This window comes from Dermacentor albipictus, chromosome 7 (genome assembly GCF_038994185.2).
Source record: "Dermacentor albipictus isolate Rhodes 1998 colony chromosome 7, USDA_Dalb.pri_finalv2, whole genome shotgun sequence".
NCBI classification, from domain to species: Eukaryota; Metazoa; Arthropoda; class Arachnida; order Ixodida; family Ixodidae; genus Dermacentor; species Dermacentor albipictus.
The window spans coordinates 134,449,671-134,463,151 of record NC_091827.1 but is presented as its reverse complement, the minus strand read 5'-3'; the positions used below and the strand labels follow the sequence as shown (position 1 = coordinate 134,463,151).

The following is a 13,481-nucleotide window of genomic DNA, read 5'->3' as shown; positions in this document are numbered from 1 at the left end:
GTTTGTTGATTCAAGGGAAGAAATGACGAAAGAAGCTTTTTAAGCTTTATATATTTTTCACAGTGTGTCGCGGCGAGCACGTGTGTTTCTTTAATGGTTGCGCGTGTGCCGTTGCCATGCGTGCGGGGCAGCCTGCCTCGCAAATCTAGCAGCTATGGCTCTGGTCGTGCTGCGCTATGGTTTCGGAAGTATTAGTTGGCCTGGAGACTTTTCATATTTCTCTGGCTAGACATAAAAAATTCAGATGTTACTTCGCCACAGCAGTCAATGGAGAAGAAAGCTTTATCGCATCAGCTGACTCGCGCAAGCAAGGGTTTGAGTGCTCCGCTGCTGGATCCGTAACAACGCTGGCTACATTTAGCACTAATTACATAAATTTACCGAATGCATCTCAGCGCCCAGTCCTCATCCGCATGCGCATTTTTAAATACACATGGGCGGCTTAGTCGCGCGTGCGCCGGCAGTATGCGCACACAACTCGTATTACAAGGCAGCTTCCCTCCCACACAATTCTTAGCAATGAATGGATAATATTTACTTTTCGTATCGTTCGCTTCGTGCGGTGGCATTGGAAGGGGCTTGGCGGTGGTATTGCGAAGGAAAAATGGTTGGTACATATGCCGGATGGTGCATGCTATTGCTCATTTTGTTTCCGACGAAATGCCTAATGCAGATTCTGCTGTTTGGTGCTGTCTGCCATGGCTGACCATCTTCACTATCGAATAAACCAAGCACACACGCGAAATTCGATTTAGAAACCAGCCCGGCACCGCTTGACAGGGCGACAAGACAGGAACTTACTCCGCTCGCCTGACTGCTTGGAACCAACGCCGCCTCCGTTCTTGTTCGTAGGGTTTAGATGGAAAGACGCAGAAGGATACATCCTCCCTCATCCCGACGTAGTTGTGGCACTTGTATACGCAACAGTACCATCGGCATCCTTTTGTTTTCCTTCGACTTTCAGCGCACGCAACGCCACTACCAGTAGCAATTTTCGTCCGCGGGAGCGGCTGAGTTGTGAACGTTCTGACCGCCAGGGCGGCGCTGTAGGTGTCGTGAAACCTCTAGCGCTGGTTCCCCATAGCCGAGGGCGAATGGCGAAAAAACGTCGAATCAGAAATAACTATTTTTCTTTTGCTCTGCCAAATCATGCATAATCCGTGTGTGTGTACGTCATATCAGGTGGGGAGCTATCACGGTTTCGGTCACGTCGCGTGACAGAGAGGGGAAGTGGGGGTGGTCCAAAAAGTTTTTGACCAATCACGGAAGGCTGATTACAGAATTGGAATAGGAAAGTTTGGAATAGTTTTCCGCTATAGCGCCCATGGTTTCCATAGGAGGACAACGGAGCCAGGCGGCACTCGAACGGCCCAATGTCGGTTGTCGTACCGGATCTTCTGCGCGGCCTGAGACTCAGTGAGCCGGGAGCCGGCAATCTGGCGTGCCGTGTGAGCCCGCAGGCGGAGACGTCTTGAGCGTACGGGAGGGTTCGTCGAGCAAGGGAGCCGTGTGCAAAAAGGGCAAAGAAGGGGTCCTGACTTTTGCCTGTACATAACCTTATTCGACAGTAGAAACATGGGCTCATGGTGGAATGTTAATAGTTTAAGAGAGGTATTAACTGATACGCCACGTTTGTTGACAAATTCCATCTTATCGTTCTCTGCCGTTGTACAATGCCTGACACTCGATAATAAGGGACTAATAAGGGGAATGTTGTAAAAGAAATCTATATACATTTATTCTGAAGAAATCGCACCTTCCAGTGTTAGACGTGCTCAAGTACGATACTAACACTTCAGTGTTTGGTAAAACAAACGGATGAGAAACCTTCAGGGCCTTAAGGTGGTTTTGTAGATACGAAGAAACAATTAACAGCCACGAGTACTTTTCTAATACTATGGCTTTGACCGGAACACCAACCTTATGCGTGTTGGCAAAAAAAAAAAAACTTCGAGGTTGCACAAGCGCTTAACTGCTAGGCACGTCGCTCAAAATTGTTGCTTGCAAGTAAAGTGACTGCTTTATCTCTGACCTTACTATCGTTAATGACGACACGGACAATTTTCTTGTTACCGCTCGCATCGTCTTTTCTTGGAAGACACCTACAGGTTCTACTTCAAAATAACTTTCCTTATCAGAAGTAAGAAGCCGTAAATCGTTCCTCACGCCAAAGTTCATCACATTCCTTACGTGTTGCTCTTTTCTGTCGGAGGTTATCGTCCTGGAAAGCACATCCACACACTCTGTGATGAAACGTGGACGTTCTTCCTCAGTCACACTACGTGGCGTGGTTTTCGTTAATGCAACTTTTTCCGGTGGTCTGAAGGCCGGCTGGAAGGAGAACTTCGGACCGAGTCCAAGAATCCTTTTGTTGGATTTCTGCGCTGCATCAGCAACCTGGTATGATGATTAATCATCAACTCGCCCAACTTTACACATTACAGCACTTAGTCATTTTTCATGGGGTTGCGTAGTTTTCTTTGGTGTTGTCTTCTCGATAATATTCCAACCTACCACCCCCCTTTTCTTTCATTCATATCTTCATTTCATTTATTTCGTTCATATTTTTTCAGGAGCACCAACATCTGCCGCCATTTTTATTCTATTTTTCATAGAGACGGAAGTTCACTGACCTCCAGCGGAGCAGATAATCCCTCTCCGCCTCCTCTAATTTTTCAGACCACATCCACGAAAGGAGGATCCTACAGTGACAGGTCAACTTGATGACAAATGGCGCTACCATGCTTCGCTTCTCCGTCGTTGAGCGGCACATCCTTCCTTTCAATTTACACCCTCGCCGCTAACAGACCGTCGGTCGTTGCCTCGCCCACCCGCATTTCCTTCTATCTCCTCCTTAAGTGAATCTTATTTATGGCAAGGTTCTCCCACGTAACTTTAGCAAACTTTGAGAATGTGCAAATGCCTCATAGCTGGGCAGAGTGAAGGTAATGTTTGCCGTCGCTTGGAGACACCCAGATTATGTCTTTATTTAGCCTAATTACATAATTAATCTCAATAGGTTATCAAATTCTGAATTATTATAGTTAGATGAAAAGTGTCACTGAGAGAATTGTAAAGCAGCATGAAAAACTCTTTATACAGCTTTCTGTGCCACAATACGGGCTACAACGACATCGACCCCAACAAGCTCAAGTGCTAGTAAAGCCCTTATCTTCCACTGAATGTTGGGCGTAAAAAGTCAATAGAGGCAGTTACATAAAAGTGTTTTTGCGAGCGTGAAAGAAGCCCACGAATACACACAAAGTACCTGGAAGGACCAGTTGCACGGCACTTGGAAGTGGACAAGTGCCCTTGGCCTTGAAAAAGCCAAGCACACTTGTCGAAACGTAGGCTGCTGCTTTTATCTTCTACTCATTTTGCTCATCGCCTTTGCTGTGTTATTGATAGTAGCAGTTATTTGCTACTACCTTACGCCTGGGCGCGGGATTGGGTTATAGCGAAATATTTTCTTACGAGGATGTTTCGGCTTGCTGTGCTTGTTAGCTCGTCATTGACCAGTCGGAACTTTGAGCGAAATTCAACGACCCTAATACCACTTGCTAGAAAGACAGTGCAATCACGCGCAACGTATTGAAATTTAATAGAAAGATCTTCACTGTGATAAGCATTACATGATAGATAATAGACAGGCTTTCACGGTTAACGAGATGAAGAAAAGAGGCTTTCCGTTTATATTTTCTTGCTGTTTATTTAGAAACCATTTTTACAGGACCGCCAAAAGAAGAGGCTCATATATCTCATGCCTTCTTAAGTTCTCCTTTAACCATGGCACGTGAATGCCCACACGTGTAAACACTTTTGCTGCTGAGCTGGAGGAGCAGTCCGCAGAGTAAGACAGAATGCCCACCAGCAAACCTCGACCATCTGTGCCTCGACTGAAGACGGGAGCAGCGGAGTCGTCCTGCAAACCACAAAAATATTTTGGATGGCAGTCACGTCACAGGTTACGTAAAGCCTGGGAAACGTACTCCTCCACCGCCTCACTTGCTTTAGTACTTTCTCTTGATGCTTCGTAGAGTAGCTATATGTTTATCGATGTTGCATTTACGTTGCTAAGGGGCAGAAATGCTGCCTGTGAGTCACTGAATATGAATCATTTTGTGCATCTTGTGCACATATTACAAACCTAACTGAGACACCATATCGAACTATTCGGATGTAGTGGACGGCGTTGCACGCAATAATGAGATATTCTTTTTCAATAGAGTTAACATTCTTTGGTATCTTCGCCAAGTTTGCTGCGTGTCTGTCGGTATCTAACCTTTATTAGGCCAACTTGGGCCTATGGTTGATGAACTACTGAAGTGTAATTGAACTACGTCTCGTGGGCTGGATCCCGAAGGACACCCGACCAGCCCGCAGCCGCCGGTGGTCCGTTTTTCCCCGCAAAACTTGTGCTGCGCTTCCGTCTATGAACGGGGCTCCTCCATAAGACGTTGCGCACTCCATGCTGGGAGCCTCATTGAGCCCAATCACAACATCGCGCTCGTCACCTCGTCCTAAGCCTCACCTCTTGATGCTCCGGTAGGCCGGTCCTAGCCATCACGGCAGGTGCAGAAAAAACAGGCTATTAGAAGCACTTTTTAGAATTCATTATGGCGTGGTTAAAGTCGACAGGGAAACATACCTCTTGCCCCCTCATTTTTCATCTCCAAGACGGCATCACCAATGGAAAATAAGGGGAATCAATTTTAGAACAAGTGTCTTTCACGGCTCATTTTTCTCCGTACACCAACAGTCAATCGAATCAACTACCATAACATGTTATTAATTAATGAATAATTTATTTATTTATTTATTTACTTTCAAGACCCGGAGGCACTACAGAAAGGAGTGGGGTAAACATAACAAACAATTTGTGCAAACAAAATTCGTTTAAAATTCGTTTTGATAGGCTCATCATAGAAGACAAGCAGTTTGTCTATGACGCCGAGTCTGGTTGAGCCACAGAACTAACAAAGTAGCCATCAACTCGAATTAAAAATCTTCCATTTTCCCACTCTACCATACCAAGTTATGGGCCGTTAAGGAGCTCCACGTTTCATACGATTAAAGTTATGTTAACCAATGCTCGACGCTTCATGCCGAAAAAAGAAACAATGGAAATGATCATCACGGATGATGACACTGACAATGTTGTTATCACAGAGTCTTGGCTAAACTCTGATATCGAGGACCACGAACTTCTGAACAACCCATCGTATACCGTTTATAGGCAAGATAGGATCGGTCATGGGGGGGGGGGGGGGTCTTGGTATTTATCAAACAATGGCTGCCCTCTTCTCGCTTATCTACTGAAAGTCACCACGAGACCCTTTGTCTCAAGATAGTAATGCCGACAAGCACGACCATACTGATTTCTTGTTACCGTCCCCCTGATTGTGACATTACATTTACAAACGAACCTAATTCCATCATATCCAATCTAATCTCCCGTTTTCCTCGTGCTAATCACGTGCTATGCGGCGACTTCAACTTTCCGGATATTGACTGGGAAAACTGCATCGCTTTAATCCGCGCGTCCAAACATTTCCTGGAAGCAGTTCTTATGTACAATCTTAGCCAAGTAGTTACCAGACCTACTCGCAGTTAACATTCTTGATTTAGTACTTACTATCAATAATGAACTAATAAATTCATTACAATACGTTAAAGGTGTTCGCGATCACAAGATTTTGTTTTTTAACATAGCTATAGAACCTCCTACCCACCAGCCGTGTATAAATACATCCGAGATTACAATAAAGCAAACTTTGCAGAAATTAACAATCAGCTAGAATCATTTTTCAGCCCCTTCCAGAACAGTTGAGCAAAACTGATTACTCTATAAACATAAACTTTTGTCTCTTCTTGATGCTCATGTTCCTCTTGTACGAATTCGCGGGGATGCCGGCAGACCCTGGTATTCGAACAACCTTAAAAAACTATCTAGGAAAAAAACGCACTTTCCGCGACAAACGACGCAACAATCCGTAAAAATGGGAAAAATACTTTATGGTATTGCGGGAATACACAAGTTTGCTGAGACAATCTAAACGCAAATATTTCCACCAGGACCTGCTGAGCATTCTGGGTGTCAACCCTCGCAAATTCTGGAACTCATTATCACTTAAACGTACTTCATGTCATAGTATCGCATTAATCAATTCGGATGGGCCTCCTGTTTGAGTGAATCAGCGTCCCGATGTCATAAACTCTTATTTTTGCTCGGTTTTCACTAATGAACCTCCCACTGATACTCCTACGTTGCCATCTACTCACTTTTCAGATATGCCGGCTGTTATTATAAATACTCAATGAATCTCCAATTTAATCGATAACCTTAAATTTTCCAGTGCGCCAGGGCCAGACGGCATAACGGCCAAGGCTTTAAAGAGCACCAAATCTCAATCTAGCCGCTTCTTGAAATTGATTTTCACTCAATCTATTGCCTCTTCCACTATTCCCAATGATTGGAAAATTAGCAGTATTGTACCTGTGCACAAATCCGGTAGTCGTTCCAGTCCATGTAATCACCGCCCTATTTCCCTAACTTGCATACCTTGTAAAATACTAGAGCATATATTGTACTCCAGCATTGCATCTTATTTAGACAAGCACTCTTTTTTCTTTCCCAATCAACATGGATTTAGACGAGGCCACTCATGGGAAACGCAGCTGTTCGAATTCACCACAGACCTTCACCTCCACCTTGACTCCCATTTCCAAACCGATTTTATCTATCTTGACTTTGCAAAGGCGTTTGATCATGTCGCCCATCTACGTCTTAACGCGAAACTTGCTTGTCTTAATCTCGACCCGCTTGTATTTTCCTGGATTGAATGTTTTCTCACAAATCGTTCACAATGCACTGTCATCGATAACCTCAAGTCGTCAAGTAGTCCAGTCTTGTCAGGGTGTACCACAGGGCTCTGTGCTCGGACCTCTTTTGTTTCTAATTTTTATAAATGACGTCCCTAATAGCATTCTTTCATCAATTCGGTTATTCGCTAATGACTGCGTCTTGTATCGGCGCATATCCTCCCATAATGACCAACTAATACTCCAAGAAGACCTAAGAAAAATAGCAAATTGGTGCTCGGTTTGGCTCATGTCCCTCAACGTTTCCAAGTGTAAGTACATGTGTGTAACTCGCAAGCGGGACATCATTACCCACAACTACTTTCTTAATTCCTCAGCCCTGACTAAAGTTGACTCTTACCATTATCTAGGCGTTACTATCACTAATCAGCTTACGTTGTCTGCACACATAACTCAACTTGCTAACGACTATTCTAAATCACTTGTCCTGCTCAAAAGATCGATTTTTCTGTCTCCTGTTCCCGTACGCAAGCTCGCCTATGAAACGTTCATTCGGACTAAACTTGAGTATGCCTCACCAATTTGGAACCCTCACCAGTCTTATCTTATTAACGCGCTCGAAGCAATGCAGAATCGCGCAGCACGTTTTATCGCTTCAAACTATGACTGGCATACAAGTATAAGCGGCATTAAATCATCCCTCAGCTTCGTAGGAAGATGTCACAACTTTCCCTTTTCCACAAACTATATTATAATTTCCCACATCTCAGGAACACTCTTTTACTACCGCCCAACCACTTTTCTAGGCGTCTCTTTAACAACCTGAGTCTACGTCTCCATGGTTCCTGTAATGCCTTTGACAACTCTTTCTTACCTAGTGCTATTGAATTGTGGAACGCCCTACCCAACAGCATAGTGAATGAAAGTAATCCAGATAAATTGAGACACGTATTGTCATGTTTTTAAAACGCTTAACCTACCCATACTATGCTGTTACTCTAACGTCTAACTTTTTAAAAAATGTTTCTGTTATATTGCCGGTTGTGTAGCCATTTCTACTGCCGGTTCGTACCTTACTTTTTTTTTTTATTTTTCTTGCCCATCGTCTACTAGCATGCGCACTAAGTTTTGTTAACCGTTGTAGAAATGGGTTAACCATTGTATAATAATGACCATAGTGTTTCTTGATGCTTTTGCCCCCCCCCCCTTATGTAATACTACCCTGAAAGGGGTCTTTAAGGGAAAATAAATGATGATGAAATAACATTGGATTTAAGCAAAGGCATGTTGAATGGCGTTCTTGAAGTTAGTAGTGTCTGTGATGGCGGCGATGCCAGTGGGAAGATGGTTCTGTAATGGGTGCACTGAACAGTTCCGGTGGTAAAGTCTGTTCGTAGCCGAGAAGGCAGGTGACGCAGGGCAGGAACAAATGGTTGCCCGAATGGCTCACACTCGTGCTAAGCACTGGCGATCTGGCTGGCCCATTGGTAGCACAGCAGGCATGGAAGAGACGATCTGGCTGGCCTTGTTCTTGTGCTCTTCTTCCTCATTACAATTACCCCCGGTGGAAAAGCGGAGCCATCCTGGCGATTTACGACGTGGAGACGAGCGGGTCACAGAATTGTTTCAGGCGGCGAACGTGAACAACATCCCGCCCACGGCGGCGCTTGTCGGATGTCGATGTAAGCGGCTATATGACATAGTTGACCGGAGAGGTGCGTTCGATGATGCGGTGTGGTCCACCATACTGCGAAAGAAGTTTTGTCGAAAGTCCAGGCGTAGTAGAAGGCACGGACAACAAGATAAGTGTGCCGGGAGCGAAGTATGGATTCGTAGCATCGCCATCACGACAGGCTTTTTCTCGTTGTTGGTCGGCGGAGGTGTACTTTCGGGCTAATTGACCGCATTCCTCGGCCTATCGGGCAACGGCTGAAACGGGAGCACACTCTGACCTGTCTGGTGTATAAGGCAAAACTGTATCGATGGTATGGGAAGGATCGCGACCGTAGAGAAGTATGGAGAAAATTCTGTAGTACTTTGTGTAGCCGTATTATATGCGTAAGTGACAAATGGGAGGATGATGTCCCAGTTTGTATGCTCCGATGAAACGTACATGGCGAGCATATCACCAAGGGTGCGATTGAAAGGCTCCCTAAGCACGTTAGTTTGAGGATGGTACGCCGTGGTGGTCTGGTGAACTATGCGGCATTGAGCATGCAGAGCTCCAACCACCTGCGAAAGAAACACATCCCCTCTATCACTCAGCAGCTCCCGAGGTGGCCCATGACGAAGAATGAAACGATGGAGCAGAAAGGATGCAACGTCACTGGCGGTTGCTGCAGGTAGAGCAGCGGTTTCACCATAGCGTGTAAGGTGATCAACTGCGACAATAATCCATCGTTTGCCAGCGGGTGTTAGCAGTAGCGGCCCGTACAGGTCAATTCCCACACGGTCGAAGGCACGAACAGGGCACGGAAGCGGCTGTAATAAACCGTGGGCCGGATGAGGCGGAGATTTGCGGCGTTGGCATTGCGGGCACGAGCGGACAAACTGTTGGACAAAAGTAAACATTCCTCGCCAGTAGTAACGTTGCCGCAGGCGCTCATACGTGTTCAAATCGCCTGCGTGTGCACATTGTGGGTCAGTATGGAAAGACGCGCACATGTCGGAACGCAAAGTCTTAGCCCGGAGCCACTTGCGACAATCGGGTTGGTAGTTGCGTCGATACAAGAGGTTTTCCCGGACAGCAAAATGGACAGCCTGGCGACGCAGGGAGCGGGAGATGGGAGATGCAGGCCAGCCGGAAAGGAGATCCAAAAGAGAGGCCATCCAAAGATACTTGCACTGTTCTGATGCGAAGGTGTCGATGTCGACCGAGCATACCGCCTCAATGGTGGAAAGGGAAGCCGTGTCGGCTGGCAGCGGAGAGCGGGACGGAGCGTCAGCGTCAGTGTGCTTGCGACCTGAGCGGTAGATGACGTGTATGTCGTATTCTTGAACGCGTAGAGCCCAGCGGGCAAGGTGGCCAGACGGGTCTTTTAAAGAGGATAACCAACAAAGGGCGTGATGGTCTGTAACCACATTGAAAGGCCCGCCGTATCAATAAGGGCGAAACTTCTCGAGCGCCCAAACGATGGCCAGGTATTCTTTTTCTGTGACGCTGTAATTGCGTTCCGCTTTGGTCAGCGCACGACTGGCGTAAGCAATGACGTGCTCGGAGTAGCCAGACTTGCGCTGCGCAAGGACAGCTCCAAGGCCAATACCACTGGCATCGGTATGCACTTCAGTTGGGGCGGTGGGGTCGTAGTGTCGCAGTATAGGCGGAGACGTCAGGAGACGGCGTAAGGTCACGAACGTGGTGTCGCATGCAGGAGACCAGGAGGAGAGGTCGTTGGCACCACTTAAGAGTTGTGTCAGAGGTGATATTATGGAGGCAAAATTGCGAACAAAGCGTCTGAAGTAAGAGCAGAGGCCGATGAAGGCGCGGAGTTCTTTGAGTGTCTTAGGTTTCGGAAATTCTGCCACGGCGCGAAGTTTTGATGGGTCGGGGCAAATACCGTCTTGTGATACGACGTGACCTAAAATCCTAAGCTTGCGTGCGGCGAACTGGCACTTTTTCAGGTTCAGTTGCAGGCCTGCGTTGGTCAAGGACGTCAACACTTACCTAAGGCGAAGATGCATGCTGAAATCAGGGGCGAACACAACGATGTCGTCGAGGTAACGCAAACACGTGCTCCATTTTAGGTCGCGCAAGATATTGTCCGTCATTCGTTCAAACGTAGCAGGCGCATTGCATAGGCCAAATGGCATCACATTAAATTCGTATAACCATCTGGAGTAATGAAGGCAGTTTTAGGGCGATCAATTGCTCACATCGGGACCTGCCAGTATCCCGAGCGTAAATCCAACGAAGAGAAGAATTTAGCGCCTTGCAAGCTGTCCAGAGCGTCGTCAATGCGCGGGAGAGGGTAGACGTCTTTTCGCGTTATCTTATTAAGACGTTGATAATCGACGCAGAACCAAATGGAACCACCTTTCTTTTGTGACGAGAACCACCGGTGATGCCCACGGGCTATTGGAAGGTCGAATGACGCCGCGCTGAAGCATGTCGTCCACGTGCTCACTGATCACCTTACGCTCCTTGGCGGAGACGCGGTACGGGAGCTGCCGCAATGTCGCGTTGGAGCCAGTGTAGATGTGGTGGCTGACCCAGAGTAGGCTGAGCGACATCAAAAGAAGAACGGAACTGGTCAAGCAGGTGATGAAGCTGGGAGCGCTGCTCGAAAGTAAGGTCATCGGCAATTAAAGGTGTGAAGAAGTCAGGTGATGGCGGAGCACAAGGGGAAAGTGCACAGAAGTCAGTAAGCTCTGCATACGAAGCATCCAGGATGTCGGTTATAAACATGTCATCAAGAGGCTGAACATGGCCAAGTGCTTCACCGCAAAGAGCCGTCAGGGCTGTAGGAAGCGGATTGCAGACAACGGTGGCACTGAAACCGACTGAAATGTCAAGCGTGGCGAAAAGGAGGGGAACGTCTTTGCGGGTCATGAAGAGTACCGAAGGAGTGAAGAGGACAGCGCCTTCAGAAACAGCGCCACAGAAGACGGGAACAACGGCAGACGAGTACGGCGGTATGACGATGTCTCCCCGAAGGACTAGCTTAGCGGGAAGAGAAGTGGTGTCGACGAGGGGCACGTCACACAGAGGCGATAACTCGACTTCAGTACGTGCACAACTGATGACGGCGTTGTTTCGCGAAATAAGTCCCACCCAAGCATCACGTCGTGAGAGCAGGACTGCAGAACAACAAACCCCACAATATAGAGAACGCCCTGAATAACAACTCTAGCTGTGCATGCTGCTGAAGGCTGCACTGGCTGGGCGCTTGCTGTGCGAAGAGAAAACCCAGAAAGTGGCGTCGTAACTTTTCGTAAGGCGCGAGAGAGGCGTTCGTTTAGGACAGACACAAATGCCCCAGTATCAATTAGCGCAACGGTGGGGAGGCCGTCCACAGTAAGGTCGACTACATTTGAAGGCGATAATGGAGGACTTGTACAGATCGATGGCGGCGCAGTTCCTGCCTCCTGAACTGCGGCGCTTAGTTTTCTACTTGCGTGGGGGAAGGACGCCGACGCATGGGGAATAACGAGCGGCGATGCGGGGAAGGCGAACGACGTGTAAGGACCGGGCGCTCGGCTGGAGGCCTGTTCGCCTGCCGACTAAAATACCTAAATGTCGTGGCAGCCTGCACGTCGGCGTTGGGAGGCGACTGCACGAACTCATCAGAGTGCAGCATACGGCGGCGGCAGAGTCGTGCAACATGGCCGGGAATACCGCAGGCATAACATATGGGCCTATTGTCTTGCGTGCGCCAAGGATTAGTAAAGGCAGGAGCAGGTCGATGGACGGGACGACGAAGGGGTGGTAGCGGCCGAGGAAGTAGCGCATGGAGTGGTTCGCGAGGAGGCTGCGCGGCGACGGATGCGTAAGTAGGTGGCGCGGCGCCAGGTATACAGCTGATGCTGCATAGGTAGAGCCTCAGCAACTTGATCTTCAATAACCCGCCGGAGCGTAGGAGCGAGCTGTGTGGGAGGCTGTTGCAGTGGTTGCTGCTGGGGTAGCTCAGCGAAGGGTAGCAGAGAAAGCTGGCGTGCAACTTCCTCCCGCACGAAAGCTTGGATTTGTGTGAGCAAGGGGGAGCGATCAGAGAAAGTTGTCATGGAAGAGAGAGCCTCGTCAGCCACTGATGGGCGCTTGGTCAGCTTGCGCTGCCTCTACTTCGTCGTAGCTTTGGCACAAGTTTATGAGCTCTGCTACGGTGCGCGTACTCTTGGCGATCAACATTTGAAAAATGTCATTAGCGATGCCTTTCAAAATGTGCTTCAATTTGTCATTTTCAGGCATAGAAGCATCCACACGTTTGCATAGGTCGAAAACCTCTTCGATATAACAGGTGAATGCTTCACCGGGTTGTTGCGCTCGCTCTCGTAACCGCTGCTCGGCGCGCAACTTGTGGATGGCAGGGCGACCGAAAACTGCAGCAAAACTGGTCTTGAACGCGGACCAAGACTGAAAGTCGGCTTCGTGGTTTATAAACCACAGGTGAGCCACTCCAGCAAGGTAGAATATGACGGCATTTAGCTTGGAGGTATCATCCCATCGATGGTGCAAGCTCACCCGTTCGTACGTAGCCAACCAGTCATTGACGTCCTGTTCATCCGTACCGCTGAAAGCCACTGGATGGCGTTGCGGGACAGCGCCAGAGCAGGCAACGGGGGGTGGCGGCGGCGTCGCCTGGCGAGAGTCAGGCATGGCGGGAGGCAGAGTCCGAGACCGGAGTTCCAGGGTGTAGATGTTCTTGAATACCCCGCACCTCCACCAATTGTAATGGGTGTACTGAACAGTTCCGATGGTAACGTCTGTTCGTAGCCGAGAAGGCAGGTGACGCAGAGCAGGAACAGCTGGTTGCCCGAACGGGTCACACTCGTGTTAACCACTGGCGATCCGGCTCGCCCACTGGTTGCACAGCAGGCATGGAAGAGACGATCTGGCTGGCCTTGTTCTTGTGCTCTTCTTACTCATTACAGTTCCATTCCGTGCTTGTTCGAGGAATGAAAGAATCACTGTAAAGATTAGTCTTACATGATGGCACACCTAC

At 48.1% G+C, this 13,481-nt stretch overlaps 1 protein-coding gene across 3 annotated transcripts in view; it reads right to left on the bottom strand.

The window, feature by feature from the left end:
- Window positions 1-3,689: 3,689 nt before the first annotated feature.
- The window catches only part of LOC135911538 (chymotrypsinogen B-like), a 799,265-nt gene continuing 789,473 nt past the window's right edge, over window positions 3,690-13,481 (bottom strand). For all 3 annotated transcript variants that reach the window (XM_065443854.1, XM_065443855.1, XM_065443853.1), the window contains one exon: window positions 3,690-3,922. In XM_065443854.1, the coding sequence (XP_065299926.1) occupies window positions 3,725-3,922 (198 nt within the window). In that variant the 3' untranslated portion in view covers window positions 3,690-3,724. The remainder of the gene's footprint in view (window positions 3,923-13,481) is intronic.